This window comes from Sylvia atricapilla, chromosome 8, assembly GCF_009819655.1.
Source record: "Sylvia atricapilla isolate bSylAtr1 chromosome 8, bSylAtr1.pri, whole genome shotgun sequence".
In the NCBI taxonomy this organism is placed as follows: Eukaryota; Metazoa; Chordata; class Aves; order Passeriformes; family Sylviidae; genus Sylvia; species Sylvia atricapilla.
In genome coordinates, this window is record NC_089147.1 from 14,649,647 (window position 1) to 14,667,198 (window position 17,552).

Here is a 17,552-nt window from a genome sequence, read left to right on the forward strand (position 1 = left end):
TGACAACAGACCCCACTAAGTGCTGCATGTGGCCAGGCTGTGGGATGCAGGGTGCCCTCCCTCATCCTGCCTGCATGTCCACCACAAAATCCCTTGGCTGAACGTGCACTGACATGTGGCTTCCAACAGGACAGTCCAGCATCTGCAGTGATGCTGCTGGGCTTGGCCAGTGGAAAAGGTGTTAAACCACACAGAAGTTGGAGCATCTCAGCCTTGCCATCCTTTTTCATTTCCTTCCCATCCTTTTTCATTTCCTTCTGCCTCAGAGAAAAGAGAAAGAAGAAAGAAAGAAAGAAAGAAAGAAAGAAAGAAAGAAAGAAAGAAAGAAAGAAAGAAAGAAAGAAAGAAAGAAAGAAAGAAAGAAAGAAAGAAAGAAAGAAAGAAAGAAAGAAAGAAAGAAAGAAAGAAAGAAAGAAAGAAAGAAAGAAAGAAAGAAAGAAAGAAAGAAAGAAAGAAAGAAAAGAAAGAAAGAAAGAACAGGAAAAACATTAGATTTCAGCTTTGGCTGTGACTTCTGAACTGGCCAGTGTCTCCAGCTCCTACTGGTTTCTGCAGACCAAAATTACTCACAGCCACTGTTAAGAGCATTACCATTCCGGGCACTTTTTTGCAACAGCCTGTATAATTAACCTGCAAGGGACAGCTTCCTCTGCCTTTAGAAGAAAAGGCATGACAGAGAAAGAGTTTCTATTAGCAGGCAGAGCTACAAGAGCGTGTGTGTGCTGCTAATGCTGAAAATGCCACCAGCATCTTGTAGTCGAGACAGAGGAAAACCTGATGGTGAGGGGTGAAGTGCAGAATATTGCTTCTGCAGTAGGGTGGTACAGGTTGCTCACAAGAAACAAAGAGATGTTTGCAAAAGAGGAGAAGCAAAGGAATGTTTTTGACAAGCTTTAGACTGGAAGAGGAACAGTGTAACTGATGGCTGTATGGTGGAGACTGGGATAACCACCCAAGGAAAAAAAGAAATCACTGGGGCATATAGGTGGTACTGTTTAACACTCTGGAGTTACTTTCAGTGAAGAATGCTAGAAAGGTTTTGTCTGTTTAAGATATTTTTACCATGGAAATAACCAGCTTTGTTTCTACTCTTGCTTCCACTCCAAACCTGCCCACACAGCCTAAGCAGCATTTTAAGCCTCAGCCTGTAGTACTCCACCTCACTGAACTATGGATCCTTTCTCTCCTAACCCAATTAAAACTCTCACAGCTTATGCTGTACCTACACAGCACAATGCTGGCATCAAGTACCCACACTTATCTATTGCATATTGAACCAAGGTTCAGGGTATTTGTCTCAAAGGAACATCCAAATAACCTGGCTTGGACTTCTACTCATCAACAGTTGTCAGATCTCACCTAGGTGCTTCTGTGCTCAGAATAACAGTTGGGGTTGGATGGAGCAGACCCCTCAGCAAGCCTACACTGCCCAGGGAACTGTAGCCCAGGCACACTTTGTTGTGAATGACTTCACAATTTGCTCAGGGATTAAATACTTCCTTGTTTAATAACCTGATAATTTTGGCAAGTTTCATGCTGGACTGTTGGAAAGTTCACTGGCTGGAGTCATCAGCCAAGCCCCATGTAAACGGCTTCCCCAGCTCTCAGCCAAACGAGCTGTCTTCATCTTTGGGTCCCCCGGCGGGTGGCTCTTGGCACCACCTTCTTCTGAAGGGCTTTGTTGTTCATCCGTGTGCCTGAGGCTTTGCGCTCCGAAGGCTTTCTCACCACTTCTTGTTTGAGCTGAAAATGCACCTGGAGAAAGAACAAAGGTAACTGCATTTAACACCGTGTGTGTGCTCTGCTGGCTCAGGGGTCTGCGGGACCTGCCTCTGCTACTTGCCTTCGGAGCTGACTCTGGGGCCGAGTCAAACAATAAGGGGTCTCAGCCATTGTTAAAGGAACTCTGCTCTTAAAGCAGCTGTAAATTTTGTTCCTCCTGTGGAAAATGTACTAACAATGAACTATATTTCTTATGCAGAGTTGCTTCCGTGGCAATGCAATGTCCTAGGATGGTTTGGAAGAGGACCTATGAATGGCAAGGGACTGAGCTATGTTCTTTATTCTCCTTTTCTCAGCAAAGAGTAGACACATAGCATTGCTTTGCATTTCTGTCAATATTTAATACACAGGATAAGTTAGGACAGACAGTTCTTTTCCAATTGCGTCTTGATAGGTTAATCAGTCTTTCAGCAGCCACTGTTTCTGGTGGATCCAGGCAAAAAAAAAATCCAAGAAAGTTTTTTCTTTCCATCCACTACAGCCATACAAGCAGATACAAGAGGGAGAAGGTGACAAAGAGTGTGCAAAACACAGCATCAGAAAAATGGGGAATGGGGATGCCATACAGGAAGGTGAAAGTGGAATGGGGCTGTATGGGCTTCTTCGGGGAAGGATGGGGTGAACAATGAGTACAGAGGGTGTTGCAGAACTTGGAACAGGAGGGCTGCTGTGAGAGGAGATATGCAAAAAATCAGACCATAAGGGAACAAATCAGTCTTCTACAGTAACACTGTAAGAAGAAAATCTGTTTTAAAAAGGAAACCCAAAGAGATGAGTGCTTAACCTAGCAAAACAAAGGACTGGGCTTGACAGCTCCCTGTAAATACACCAGGGAATAAACACCAGGGAAGAAAAGGAGCTATTTAAAGCACAACCTTGGCATAAGAACAAATAGACATAAACTGACCATAAATAAATTTAGTACGAAAATTAGAAGGTTTCTAATCCTGAGAAGAGGGCAGCTCTGGAAGAACTTCAGAGGCTGGGCAGAGTGGGATGAAGCGATGGAAGGTGGGAGAACAACCACAGTGTATTTACAGCAGAGCCTGACCAGAGTACATACAGTGAAGCAAATGATGTGCCAGGATGCTGCAGATGGGGGGAGGGGGTCCTGCTGGTTCTTTGAGGAGCCTGCATCTGTGATTCCACCATGTTCACAAGGCAAAGCAGCAGCAGGGATCACCACCCACTGTGATTACAACCAATTTCCAGTTGTCCAGCCAGCCCTCAGAAAGGCACTGTAGGAGGCACACCAGTGTCAAGAGCACTTCATTTCCTGAAGGTGCTTGGCTGTTCTTTATTGGCATTCAGTTCCCATTTGTCTTTGGTGGTCTCAGCAAAAAGAAAGGCAAACTTTGGCCTCTTGTTATGAGTTTAATAACGTTTGGTCTCAGGCAGAATGCAGACTACAGCAGAGTGCTGAAACCCACAAAGCTGGGGGGATAACTGAACCTCAGGAAACAGATGCTGTCTCCACATCATCTCATCCTGGAGAGTGAAAATGATGGAGGGAGAGATGAAAAGCAGCAGTTCTAGTCAGCCTTGAGCTCTCCCATGCCCAAGAGGCAGAAGGACACAGGAGCTGGTAAGGCAGCCCAATGCAGCTGCAAGGCCTCAGTAAGGAATTGAAAGGCACATGGCATTGTCCTCTCTCTGTTCCCTGCTGTGAGCTGTGTGGAGCCTTGTCTGCCAAAACAGATAACCTGTAGCCACTGGAAACGCTCTACATCCTATCTCCTTTCTCTGCTGCTCACTAGACATCCCTCACCACATTTCTTTCTCCCTGGGGTGAAGATATTTTGAGAAACCCTTGTGACTATGCAGCCTGACTCACCAATGAAGGTGCAGCTGGGCCCACTGTTGCTGTCACTGTCAGGGGCTGGTACCCCTCTGCAGAGGCTGTGACAGTGTAAGTGCCAGGCAGCAGCAGCCGGAAATAATCCCCCATATCACCTGGAACACAAGATAGGAAAAGAAAGCACTCAGGATGCTCAAGGAGCAAAGCAAAACACATTCCAATAATACTTGCTGAGTTACTTCCTCTAGGAAGTGTAGCCTTCAAAACCCAGATTTTTTTCCCCCCAAATCTGCTGGCTACCTCAAGGCTGGATTCACATTGGTACACTGCAAGTGACGCCTCATTAGTGCCACGGAGGAGAGGTCAGTCTGCAAGTAAAAGCCACATGAAAGGGGACTGTACAGCAGCATTGGCCATGCCTGTGTAGGGAGGCTGCAAAGGTGAGCACTTGCCAGTCAGATGACAGCAGACCTAAGGACAATCACAGCTCCAGTCTGACTCCTTATGCATAACATAATCTAACTCCTGCCATATGCAATTTTGCCACATTTAGGTTAACAGGTTTTAGTTGCTCATTAGCTCAGCTGCTCCGTGATTCCCTGCTTAAGAAAGCCCCAGGAGCACTTTGACAGATTGTGCTTAGGGACAGGAGATGGCCAACAGTGAGGTAACACCACATTATGGATTACTTTGGAAATCTGAGTAAAATCCAATCTATGTAACTGGATGGGTATTGCAAATTGCTTCAGGGTGGATCTGGGAGTGCAGCTTCACCATGAATGTGGTAGAGCCCTAGCACAGGACAGCAGTTAGGCTCTGAAATACCCATCCTTGGGGCCAGTGAGAAATGGCTGGAGGGAGCAGTGGCTGATCAGAGCCAATCCTGGGGACAATCTTGCTCCAAGCTGGACAGGAGACTTCAGAGGGCACTTGGCAGCCAGCTCTTCTGTGATTTCTTCCACAGACCCCTTTCCTATGCAGATTGGAATAAGTGCCAAATATTAGTGTTACTGACCCACAGACCTATAGCCAGGAGGAGCTTTAATGATTTCATGGTCTGACCTCTGAAGAGCTGTAATCTCAGCTGTTTTCTGCAGGCAGTCTGTTATGTTCGGTCTGCTTGGAGGAGGGTGTTTATGGAAAGGAGGTTAAAATTGGCCAGCAAAGGAGAAACAACCACAACTGGATAAAGTGGCACTTCACTCTCAGTCTAAACTTGTCTGGTGTGAACTTTCAGTCTTTCATCTTATTCTTTGTCTTCTCATCTTGTTATTTGCTATCTTCTGTTTCAGCTCTTTGTAGATACTTACAGGCTTGAGTAGATTATCTCCTCAATTGTCCCTCCCAGATAAAACAGGAGCTGAGTTTCTGAAGTCCTTTACAATAAGGTTTGCATTCCAGTTCTTGTCTCTGTCTTTCCTAGGCTTTCCTAAGCCCACTCTGGTCAAGGATAAGGCGTATTTCTCCCAGCTGGTGTCTTTGGGAAGCAAACCACGATGGCCGCCCATATCATAACCTCACCTGCTAACTTCGCCCACATATTCAGACAGGTAAGTGGATTGACAACCCACCAGAGGTGATGTCATGGCTGATTCCCTGGACAGAAATTACTGCTCCTGCAATGCCGTTGTTGTTCTCATCTGACACCATCCCTTTGATGCCCTGGTGAACCTGCAGGGAGGAGACAGACTGATGGTTCAAGGCCCCTCCTTTGCTCGAGAGGTTATTGCTGAACAGGGCAGAGCTTTGGGGACAACCTTACCTTTCCCTGTACCCTTGGTGATCCTGGTTGTCCCCACCAGAGCCAGTCTAGGACACAACAGCTTCCCCAACGGCCACCAACAAGAACACCCCATAAGCTCCATAACCAGCTCCCCTCCATGCCTGGTGCCTACTGGTCCCCTACCACCAGGGCCCATGGGGATCTGCAGGGGAAGGGTGTAGGTCTCAGGACTGCCCCTTTACCTCTTCAATGAAAGCAACAAGGGCCTCCCGGTTGGCCATCCACTGCCGCTCCAGGTCCTCCTCAGGGGGAAACTTATTGCAGCTCAGCTCCAGGGTGATTTCAAAGCAGTTGGTGTAGAGGTAATTGAAATCCTGCATGCCTAGAAGAGAAGAATAGCCTATGGCCAGGGCATGGCTCCCTTCCTATTCCTATGTCACAGTCATCCTGGCCTGTCTTTCTTTGACCAAAACTGTCTCACTCTCTTCTGCTCCACAGGAGGCCTCCTGCCTCCAGCTCAGTGCAACTAGAGACTTCTCTACCTATGCAGCCCTCTGCTTGCAGCTGCCAATTCTCTCTTTCAGCTGGATCATTCACCAAATTGCCTTCAGAAGCCCAGAGAGGCTGGGTACCACAAGGGCCTATATATCTCTTCCACTTCCTCTTAAATCTTTTGTCTAGTCTAATGTGTTGATTTTTCAGTTTCCTCATTGTGCCTTTTTTGATAAGAGTTTTTTCAGGAACCAGCAGGGATTCCCTTTGCTCTTTTGCCTTCCCTTTGGTCACAGTTTTGGGTTTTGATGGAATTACACTGTAGGATTTTCAAATACACTAACGGATTAATGCTTCCTTTGTCTAGAAGCACACAGGATGAACGTTTCTGCAGACCTTGGCTATTTCTGTGGCTCTTTCCCAAGCCATTTCAAGTACTCCCAAGCCATTTCCTGGTCTGAGATACAAACACCAGAATGGTGTCTGGTAATGGGCACAGTCCTTCCCCAGCTCATCCTGTCCTGAGGTTTCTTGTCTATCCCTTCACTTCTTTTTGCTGTGGGGGGTGCTCACCTGCCCAGCCCTTACCTTTGCTGAGCGAGTACCAGGATGCCCCATTTGTGATGCCATCAGCAAAGTAGTCCCCACAGTTCCAGCCCCGGTGCATCCAGCTGTGGGCATATGAGTAGGTCTTGGCCAGCTAGAGGGAGAGCAGCCAGTGGTCACTGCTCCAGCCCCGCATGGCTGGAGAACCTGCCTGGCTCTGGACAAAACGTGCTCCTTCCTTTGCTGAGGAGCATGGGAGGGAAGTCAGACAGGAGAGAGCTTCTGCATTTCACTGCCACAAAACACCACTAGAGGTGTCTAGAACCTCTACAAGATGTAGGCAGATAAAGGCGAAGGAGGAAGAGCAGTAATCTGGCAAGCTGAAAGCTTGTTGATGGCATAAGCGGCTTCTGCCCTGCTTGTGCTGAGAAGATGGGGAGCAGAGGGCACTGGACTATGCAGGGACACTTGGCCCCACACAGCAAATGGCACTAATGGGGAAAAGATATACAAAGGAAAGTATCAGTCCTGGCAAGTATCAGATGTGTATCTGGGCCATTTGGATTAGGAAAGCGTTTGGGCAACTTCTGGTTCTAGCAACGATTTGTTTGTTGCCCTTATTAAGATTACTATTTATTTTTAGATGTGAAGGCAGGACTAAAACTGGGCTGCTGCATTCAAGGCCAGTCCTTTGCATAAGAGAGACTGGCATTTGCATTTTCTAAGGCAAACTCTACACCCTTGTATTATGGTTCAGATTCCAGTGTAATATTGTGTCAGCAGGAAAACAGTTACTTCTCCACATTTCTGAGTCCTGAGGCCATGTGGGTATCATTAGTCTATGCCCCAGCCTGTAGCCCCTTTACATCTGGGCCTGAGCACAGACATGATCCCAGGAGGTCCTGACAAGTCTCTGCAGATTCTGCTTCCAGAGAAGGCTGAACTCTAGCCTGGAATTATTTTTTTCACTAACTATTCTGATGTGGACTTACTTTTTTCTTGTGCTGAGTATTTCCTACTGGAAGCAGTGACTGAAGGCATTGTTTTCTGGGATAATGAAGACAAACCATGAGCTTCGGCTAGCACTAACAGGATCAACAGCACAGACTGATGCATTCCCTGATGTCTGATTATGCTCCAGGAGCTCTTGCTGTTTGTTGTAGTTCTTGTTCTTCACCATCCATAAGCCCCTACTGAGCACCCACCTCCCTTATCTTGATCTCAGCAGGCCCCCAGTCACCTCTCTAGAAGAAAAAAACCCTATGCATTCTAAGACAGTGTGGCAAAGCTGGGTGCAGCTTCCAGCTTTGGAAAAGCAGGTTGTTATTGAGTATACCAGTGGTATTTGGGTTATGGGGAGCCCAAGCACAGCATGGACAAGGAGGAGGCCCCTGAGGGTTAAGACTAGCCTGTCCCTGTGGTGGGACTGGCTCATAGGGTTGGACTGTCCTGACCTGGCTCCTGAGCCAGTGGCTGGCAGAAATGTTGTAGTCTGCTAATGATTATTTCCAACACATTTCTTGGCTCAGCTCCTGCATGATGCAGTGACCAGAGCTCCCATCCAGCTCATACTCTGCACCCTACACCCTGCCAGGGAATGTCCCCACCCAACGTGGCCATGCTCACCTTCTGAAACAACTTATCATCAGGGGTAGGCGTGTTGACCGTGCGCCGGTGGCTCCTGAACCGCTGATCCTGGGACTTGTCATAGGGGTAATTTGCCACCACAGCTCCCCCGTGCAGATTGGCTGAGAGCACAAAGTTGTAGCTGCTGATCCACTGGATCACAGCCAATGTCTCTGGCTCCACCTGTAAGGAGAGGAGAGAAGGACACAGGGAAAAGAGACCTCTGTGCCAGCAGCTGCTCCATGCCAAACTGTGGTGTGTTTTGCCATGTCAGACCCTGTTCTGCAATTTGTCTGCTGCAGCTCTTGCAGCTTCCTTTGTTCTCCACCAACTGCCCTGATACACAAAGCAGTTCCCTCAGCACAACCCCAAAACCTAAGGCACAGGTGTTAGCCAGCATGTGCTACTTCCTCTGCCCCCTGCACTGCAGCCTGCTCCCCCAAGCTGGCTGTGATGTTAGAGGCAGAGGTGCAAGCTGTGATACGGGACCAGGATTGCATAATTTTTCTACAGCAGAAGGCTCAGAGAAGGAGACAAGTACTGTGCAAGCCAAAGGACAGTGTATTTGCTTGCATGCTGAGACACTCTAAGAGGATGCTGTAGCCCTCAGGGTATCCCAGACTGGTACCTGGCTTTTCCAGTTGTCAGGCAGTGGGATGTGGTGATTTGGTCCGCTGATTTCCCTGCTGTAGTACATGAGTGTATTGAGGTCAGGGAAGTTGCGGTTCAAGTCCACTCCATTGGCATTGTTCCTCCCTGTCAAGTACCCATTGCTGTCTGGGCCCTGTGGGGCAAAGGTGCATCACAGGGGTGAGTCCAGGTTGGGTGCAGTCAGATTGGGTATCAGAGGAGCAGAGACTATAAAAGCACTTCAGTGCCTATGAGTCACAACATGTGTTATTGCTGGCAGGACCATAAAGAGTATTGGTAGTGACAGGGAAAATCAATAACACTATCTTAATTCTCCAGGGTGACAGAGTAAGCCACAAGACAAATAAACAATTTGCTTTAGCTGAAAGAGCCCCAAATATCTCCCTGAAGTCTAGCAGCACAAAGAAATGTGTGATTTTTTTTGGGGGGGTGGGGGTGGGGGGGAGGACTAGGGGGCTTATTTCCCCCTGCATCTCTCATGTCCCTGCTTGCTTATGACAGTGGAATTCAACTGTCACTTTCCCAGTCTAGGGTAGGGGATTTGCAGTGACCCTCCTGTGACAAATAACTTCTAAGGAGAGTAAAACACGTATAGGGAGTCTTCTCCACCAGCTGCCAAGGTCACCTGTGGCAGGAAACACAGCATGAGCCCTTGGTAGGGAGGTGAGAAGCAGTGACAGCAGCTGATGGTGACAAATTTGGAAGGGCATGAAGAGAAAGGATTCCCCCTCCTCCTAGCTGAGGTGAAGAGGATCCCAAAGGCATCTGAAGGGCTTTCTGCCCCTACCCGCCTGGAGCAGGTGATCACTGCCTGGTACCTGCTTGGCAGCCACTTCGTACCCGTCGGGGTTCATGGAGGGCATGATGTGGATGCGCGTGTCGTGGATGAGGCGCGTGATCCGCTCGTTGCCCCGCCGGTACTCCTCGCACAGGAACTCAGAGAGCTGCAGCAGCAGCTCACGGCCCAGCACCTCGTTTCCATGCATGTTGCCAACATACTTGAACTCTGGCTCCACTGGAGAGAGCAAGAGAGTGATGCCATCAGCCAGGGCTGGAGCAGGGGGGAAAAGCAAATACCTACCACAGGGAGCCCCAGGCAAGCCCAAGGGACACCCAGTGGACGGCATAAAATGACCTTTTCCCTTGGAACATGCAAACCTCAGTGAGGGAGAGTGGCACAGTTCTCATATGGGCTCTGTTTCATTTTGCCACAGCACCCTGGGAGCAGCTCAGACTCTCCTCCAGGTTGCTTTGGGTCTTTGGAGCACACAGGAGGAGCATTTGCTGCTGGTTTGGTCTTGGGTTGGTGAAAGGCAGCACAAAGGGATGAGAGAGCACTGGCAGGATTGCTCTGGAGTGCAAGGGGCTCACAGCTCTGTGGTAGATGGCAGTGGAAGGGACAGACAGTTTCTCCCACCTCTGCTCTTCTACATTTGCTCTCAGTGCCTCTCACCAACATGGCACATTCCTGGCTCCGCATCTCCTCCCGCTTTACCTGCCCCCAAGGTCAAGGTTAAGGCCTCCTCACCCTCAAGGGAAAAGAGTCTGGAGAAATCCTCAGCAGCTGAGCCAAATATAGATCAAACTGCCCCTCAGGCAGCTCCAGTATGACCAAAAAGGTCTCTTGCCACTGACTTCTAAAATAAGGTCCCAAAATACAGACTTGGGAGACCACAGGCAGACAGTGTGTGGAACAGGACTTGCTGCTTTGCTGAAAGAGAGGCAGGACATACGAGGGACAGGTTGTGCTTTCCCAGAGAGCCTTTCAAAGCAGCTACTAGTGGGAAAATAAAATGTCACATTGCAGGCTGGAGCGAGCATTGGTAGAATGAAAGACAACAGGGGAATTAAGTTAAAAAGGGAGCCTGACTGTCACATGAAAGAGTCAAGAAAAAAAGGGGTGTTGTTAGAAATGTTGGCTTGCCAGATCTTGAGACTGCCATTGCACCATGAGCTTTCTGGCCACCAGCAGGGATCAGACTTGCAGTGGCAGCATGCAGCCCTGCTGCCAGGTATGATGTCCATCAGGATCCCTGGGGGAAAAGGCATCACATCCCCAGATTGTGAGCTGCTGATTGCAAAAGCCCTTGTGCCTTTGCTGCATTAAAATAAAATAAAATAAAAAAAAAAAGTCTAATTTTAGCTAAAGGTTTTGCTTTTCCATGTCCTTCGATTGCTGTGTCTCACAAGACACCAGAGGTGGGCAACATATTTTGATCTTGTTAGATTTCAGGGACATGAGAACTGATTTAGTTAGATAATCCAGTTATTTAAAATACAGAAGAATCCTGGGCATATGTGCAGCTTTTAAAAAAACAAGGTTTCAGCAAGGATTCTCTGCTTTGTTTGAGTCTGCAGCAGGATTTGTCAGCCTTTTTCAGTATGCAACCCCTAAACCTTATGTATATGGACACACAAGCTCTAATTACTGCATGTAAGCCCATTGACCCTGAGCTTGCTTTTCAGAATTACTTTTCATGTCCTTCAAGGAAATCCGGTTTCCCAAATTCCTCATGATACAAGCTGAACCTGCCAGCCTGATGGTGCCCATGCTACAAGCAGGGCCACAGGTCCATGCTGCCTGCCTGGGGCAGAGGAGATCTGAGTCATCTCCTACAGCCATTCCAGGTGCTTTCATGTGGTCCTGCAAGTCTAAAATCCAGTGCTGCGCTGCCAGTGCCCTTTGCTCATTCCGTGCTTTGAATCAGCCCTTGATGCACTGTGGAGGTGCCCCAGACGCCCTCAGTGCCCCGCAGGTTTCCCAGCGCTGAACCGGGCTGTCACAGAGGTAGTCAAGGTGGGAAGCCTCCCATCCCACCTCCTGGCACCCCTGGAAATGATACTATGGGCCACAGGACTGCAGTAGTGTGCCCCCAGTGCAGTGCTGCCAGGCATGGGGTGCTGTGGGGGTTTGTGGGGGCTGCTGCACTGAGGGGGCACAGGTCCTGCACACCCCTGCAGCCCTGCTGGTAAGTTTTCCCTGTGAATAGGCTGCCCGCACTTATCAGCCCCTGCATCTAACCACATCAACCACGACGTGAAAAGGCAAAGGATCCTGAAGAAAGTAGGGAGTGCTCTGTCTTCATCTGCAGCTCAGGGACACAAGACGGGGATGCGAGGGAGCCCTGTGTGCAGCCCCCCAGCCTGGGGAGGCAGCTGCTCTCCTCAGCCCCCCCCGGGCACCTGGCTGCCAGCAGTCTGGCTCGGCAGCATCCCCAAGCTGCACAGGCAGCAGCTCAAGGGCCATTGCTGCCAAGGTTCCACAGGGCCACGTGGCAGCAGGTGGAGATCCCTGACACCAGCCTGTCACTGAGGCTGCACTGCCCCCGGCGCTGGGAGGGCTGTAGAAGCACAGCGCCCTCTCTGCCGGGGTCTCTGCTGGGTTTGCTGTCTGGAGGAGGAGGAGTCGAACGCTTTCTCTCCTGTCACTACCCAGCAGCACAGGGTAGAGGGTGGGTGCTGCTCTTCTCGCCTGAACAACACTCAGGGAGGGAGAGCGTGGTAGCGCAGGTGGGGTGCTGGGATGGACTTGCCTGCGTTCTAGCATTAGCTTGAGCTGAAAACTCAGAGCTCCGTCCAAAGTACGCGCCTTGGACGCTGCAGCCACGCAAGCACGGTGCACGGCACGGTGCATGTGTGCGGGCTGGGCGAGCGCGTCCCGGGGCTGGCTGCGGGATCCCTGCCGGGGACCGCGCTGCCTGGCACCCGGGCACTGCCAGGAGTCCTGCCTGGAGAGGGAGACTCCCACCACCCCAACAGTGCCCCGGCAGTGCCGCGTGGCAGTGAGTGTGCCAACGAAGCCCGTCCTCTCCGAGCCGCTGTCCCCGTCCCCCCGTACTCACGGGGCTCGTGGATGCCCGGGTAGTCGCTGAACTCCAGCACGTAGAGGTGCCGGCCCTCGACGCTGCGGCCGATGCTGTATATGCGGGTGACGTAGGGGCACTGGCTCTGCACGCGGAACAGGGCCTGCACCAGCTCCTCGTAGCGATGGTGGAGGAAGCTGAGGGCGGCCGCGCCCTCGAGCAGGAGCAGGGCTCCCACGAGGGGCCGCAGCCACCGCGCCATCCTCCCGCGGCGCCGGGCGCCCGGACCAGCTCCCAGCCCCGGCTCCCTCCCCGCCGGGAGCTTAAAGTGCAAACTCCAACCAGCTCTTTCCAGCCGCCGAGTGCCAGCCCCCTGCACCTGCGGGCGGGGGGCGGCGGGAGCGGGGCGCGCCGGGGCCCCGCGGCGCAGGAATGCTCCCCCCGCCCGCCCGGCCCCCGGCGAGCCCGCTCTCCCCCGGCGGAGAAGTTTCCCCCCGCTCCAGCTCACTTATTAACTGGACAGCAAACAGGCCCCCGCAGCCACTGGCTGTCACCGCAGAAGAAGCGCAGGGCTGGAAAACTGGCTGCGGAGGGCGTCGGGGCTGCCAAGCGCACGGGGAGCGGCGGGCGGGGGAAAGGAGAGGGGGCTCCGGGCGGGGGGTGCCCGTCACCGAGCCCTCTCGTGGGGCAAGAGCCCAGGGCGATGGGGATAGCGCCGGGGCGGCCTCGCTGCCCGCACGATTCCCGCAGGGAATCCCGGCCCCTGCCTGCCCGGCTCGGGCAGCTCCCACCGCTCCTCCCCAGAGCTCGGTCCCGGCTCCGCGCCTCCTCTCCTGCCCCATCTCCTGGGCAAGCAGAGACGGCACCGCCGCGGGCTCCGTGGGTCAGTCGGCCCCTCTGCCCGGCCCTGCTCACCCGGCGATCCCATTGCTCCCGGGATAAACAGAGACAGGGACTGACTGCATCGCCCTCGCCACCGCTGGCTGCGCAAACTGCCGAGCTGGGAGGGTGCAGGGGGAGGGCAGAGCAGCGTGAGATGGGGTGCAGGACTTGTCTGCTGAGCAGGGACCATCACGGAGAGCTCCGCTCGAAAGCCTGGCATCACCCCGCCCTGCTCTGGGAGTGGGCATGAGAAAGAGCTCTGTCCGGCACTGGGCAGCAGGACATGGCTTAACTGAGTAAAGACAAATGAAAGTGTCCTGCTGTCTGCTGGCAAAGGGCTGCAAACCGTTTCTGGATATAGAGGGATCTGGTTCCTCGCCGCCCCTCTGCCATGCTTATTCCAGTGGGCAGCAGACACCTCACCACTGCTAGAGGTAGCCTTGCTTTGCAGTCTTGCAGCAACTCCAGCAGCCTAGTGGCTCTGACTGAGGTATTTACTAGGATAACCTTGAAACAGAGCTCAAACACAAGCACAAACAGCTGAAAAATTTACCATCATGGCTGGACAGGCCAAGAGAAAGGCTCCGTTTGGTAACACGAGCATGCTATTCTGCTCTATCCAGGCCGTGCTGGAGAGGAGCTCCTCTGGCCATCAGTAATGGGCTGCCTAGGATAATCAGTGCCATGCCAAACATTTGCTTTCCCTTCAGCCTTGTGGTGGATCTGTGCTGCATTACTCTAGTTTCTGCGTCAAGGGTTGTTTCACACAGCAAAGCGTTCTCTCCCAGTGCTTTCCTACCTGTTCTCCACATCTGCTTTGGCTGCTGTCTTTCTACCTCAGTTTTCCGGGAAGAGCAGTTGTAAAACCAGGGAGTCCCTGTTTATGGCCTCTAGCTGCTGTTGATAGCCTCTGATGCAAACAATACAGGCTGGTGGTCAAGGCACATGGATTGCCTGCTCATGACTTGGCTTACTCAGACTTTCCCCTGTCCAACAGGCTTCTGCCCCAGCACCATCGTAATGGTCCTTTCTATCCTTGACCCTTTTTCTTCTTGGTCTTCTGCCCCATCTGCACAGTTCCCTCTTAACCCCTGGTTTTGAAAAAAATATCCTTTTGAAGACATGAACAGAAAAAGAAAAATATTATACATGTAAAGAGATAGCAGTAACCATGTTAATACCTTCTCCTAGTTAAGCTCCATCCCTCCACATCCCTGCTTGTCAGCCAGTCTGAAAACAGCACACGTTCAGGAGTGGGAATGGCATTGCACCCATCTGTAGCCAGGTAACAAGAGCCAGTGCTGGAGGTGATGACTTCTCCCAGCACATGCCAGAAACCAAGGCAAAGTAGCTGAAGCTATGGCAGATGAGCATGGGTATGGTAGGACAGTTCTTGTCTCTATAGCAAGACATGTCTGGTGGTGTTTTGCTAAGCTGACAGCCCAGAACAGCAATGGGAAATGCCTTCACCTCCTTCACATCCCTGCTCCCAGGGCTGCTGGGTTCCCGTGGAGCTGCTCTTTCCCCAGGCTTCAGCAACGAAGGCCATGTGAAAGAGTCGTCGGCAGGTTTCCAGCACTACCCAGTGTTACTTGGCAGCCAGAACTGCTAGGCAGGGTTATAGTAAAATAGCACAAGCCCCATGTTTGGCCAGGTTCACCCTCCCCTTTCCCTTCCTAGGCTGCTTTCAGTAGCCTGGGACAGCAGTGGCAGAGTTGGAACTGCAGTGCTGCCAAGGGACACAAGAGGAAAGCTCTCACTTTTCTATGGAGGCATGTAACACTGGTGTGAGAAACAACAGTAAAAAAAGAAATGCCAGAGCATTAGATCCTAAAAAGGAGCCATGGGCAAAATCTCCTGTGGGTGGAGAACACATCTCACACACCACTAGGTCTGGAGAGTTAGTCAGCGTTATCCATAGCACAGGGATGGAGGCAGCCTGTTATCAGGCAGCAGGTTTAAAGCATACAAAAGGAAATAGTTTTTGCATAAAAGACACCATGAAATTACATCATCAAAGCTGAAAGTTAAATGAGTGCAAAAGAGGATAAGATGAATTCATAGAGAACAGGGGCACCCACAGTTATCTGATCTTGAAGCAATCATTTGATCACAAATTTCCTAAGCCCCTGATGGGTAGAAGAAAATGATTATGCTGTTTCCCTATCTATCCCTCTAAATCCTCGCCCACCACACAGCTGGACACAGTACCAGTGTTTGATCCGACCTAGCATGGCATTTACACATTCTAGGAAAAACCACAACCTAATGGATCTGATAATAAATTTGGACATGTTTGAAAACACCGATGAAAGCAGAAACAAACAATAGAAGAGGTTAGAACTTAGAAACAGTGAAGGAAGTAAACAAAGACTTCATTTGGAAAATACGGCTAATACATCTGGGATGGATCATACACTCCCCCACCCCCCACCCAGATGTTCTAGAATGGAGAGACCTTGAGGCAGTGGGAGAAAGAAGGGGAGCAGGAATGCTCTCTGCCACAGTGGTGGGAGTGAGAGGAATGTGAATGCAAGCCTTGTCCCCCCACTGTTGCATTGCTCATGGGCACAGGCAGCCAGGAGCTGATTCCACTGGAACTGGCCATGGAAAGACTCCATCTGATGGATTCACTTTAGTTCTGGCCATATTGTTAACAGAGGAAGATTGGAAAATTTGAGGAAAGTTCAAGCTAATAGCTGTAAGAATGAGCGAACTGTGGGGAGTGCATGCTGAAAGAAAAATAACTATGACAAGCTTTGTTTGCCTTGGCAGAGCTCTGGCTGTGGCTGCAAACAGAGACACACAGCCCTGTGAGCAAGGGGCACAGGCCCACTGTCCTTCACCTGTTTGGGGGGCTGGTAAGTTGGGCTGAAATGCCAGCATGATGCCAGTGCAGCTGCCTGGAGGAGGGAGAGGGAAAATGGGAACAGAGGACTGCTTCTGTCCAGTTCACAGCTTGGGAGAACAAACTGCTTTGAGAAGGTCAGGATGAAGCTATGGCAAAGAAAGATGTGGTTTGGGCACTAGCAGCCTTCCCAGGAGTGAAGTAACCTGTGTGAGGTGCCCATAGCCTGGGAAAGACCACAGTGCCTTTCTCTACCAGGAGGGGATGCTACCCATCCGTCAGGAACTTCAGAGCTGACACAGCAGACCATCAAGGAACTGGCAAGAGAGGAAATCACATCTCAGGGCTTTTCCATGTTTAGTGCCAGAAGCTCCATTCCACTGCTGGCAAACTCCCATCTTCTGGAAAACAGCATGAAAACTTTTCTGGCATCAGTTCAGAAGTCTTTATTATGATAAGCATACAGAGGCTTGTCTGTGCATCAAAACAATGATCCATTTCTTCAGGATTGGGCCATGGAAAGAAAACACATGGCCTGGGTGGCAGGGACTGTTATCCTCAGTGTGCTTTCCCCAGTCCCTCCTGAACAGGCTGTTGAGCCTGTGACAAAGCTGGCAGCCCTGCACAGCCTGCACATCCTGCCTGGCACAAAGCATGGGAAGAATTGGGGTGGAGAATGAAGGGGCACACATCCGGCCCAGAGCTGCTCTGGGAGCAACTGGAAAGCCCTGGCTGGTGCCAACACTTCAAATCGGCCTTCCAGTGCAGAGGTGGTGGCCACAGTTCTGAGAGCTCTTTTCCAAGTGGAGGCCCCACTGTGCTGTGCTGTAGGGCTGGAGAAATCAGCTGTAGCCTGTGCACAGAGGAGGGGCAGCTTTATCAGGGAGGAGAGTGAAAGGTGCTTAGAGCCTGTGGTGGGGAACAGTTTTCCTGCAAGAGGTGAGGGTGCTGCAGGTACCCATGCTCTCCCTTCTGACCAGTTCTGATAGCTTTGCCCCACCCTTGACACTTGGCTGAATATGGCAGAGCTCATAGAGGTCATCAGTCCCAGTGAGACCAGGCTGCTCTTGCACCTTGCAAAGCTATCAAATCCTTCTGCAGGGAACCTCCCCAAAAATGGGCCACTCAGCACTGGATCCCAAACCAGAGAGACTCAGCCCACCTTGCTGCAGCACATCTCAGACCTTCATAGGAGCCCAGGAGAGCTTTCTCTTCAGAGGAGACCAAGGTCTGGAGTCTTGGCAGTGCAGTAGAGCTGAATAGTGAGTAAATATGTGATAGACAAGAACATGTGATATTAAAAGATGCTTTACCCAGAAAAAAAAAAAGCAAAATGGTATAGCAGGAAGTGTCTAGAAATTAAAGCCAGAAGCTACCAAATTAGAAATAAGGCACAGTTAA

General features: G+C 50.9%; 1 protein-coding gene across 1 annotated transcript; it reads right to left on the reverse strand.

Moving 5' to 3' along the window:
• Nucleotides 1–1,488: 1,488 nt before the first annotated feature.
• Nucleotides 1,489–12,884, reverse strand: CPN1 (carboxypeptidase N subunit 1). The gene is made up of 9 exons (XM_066323787.1): nucleotides 12,461–12,884; nucleotides 9,437–9,633; nucleotides 8,596–8,751; nucleotides 7,968–8,150; nucleotides 6,384–6,495; nucleotides 5,546–5,685; nucleotides 5,152–5,251; nucleotides 3,617–3,735; nucleotides 1,489–1,755 (listed from the first exon to the last, which is right to left on the reverse strand). Exons 1-9 carry the CDS (start codon nucleotides 12,681–12,683, stop codon nucleotides 1,624–1,626), a joined length of 1,362 nt encoding a protein of 453 aa, XP_066179884.1. The 5' UTR covers nucleotides 12,684–12,884; the 3' UTR covers nucleotides 1,489–1,623.
• Nucleotides 12,885–17,552: the final 4,668 nt, after the last annotated feature.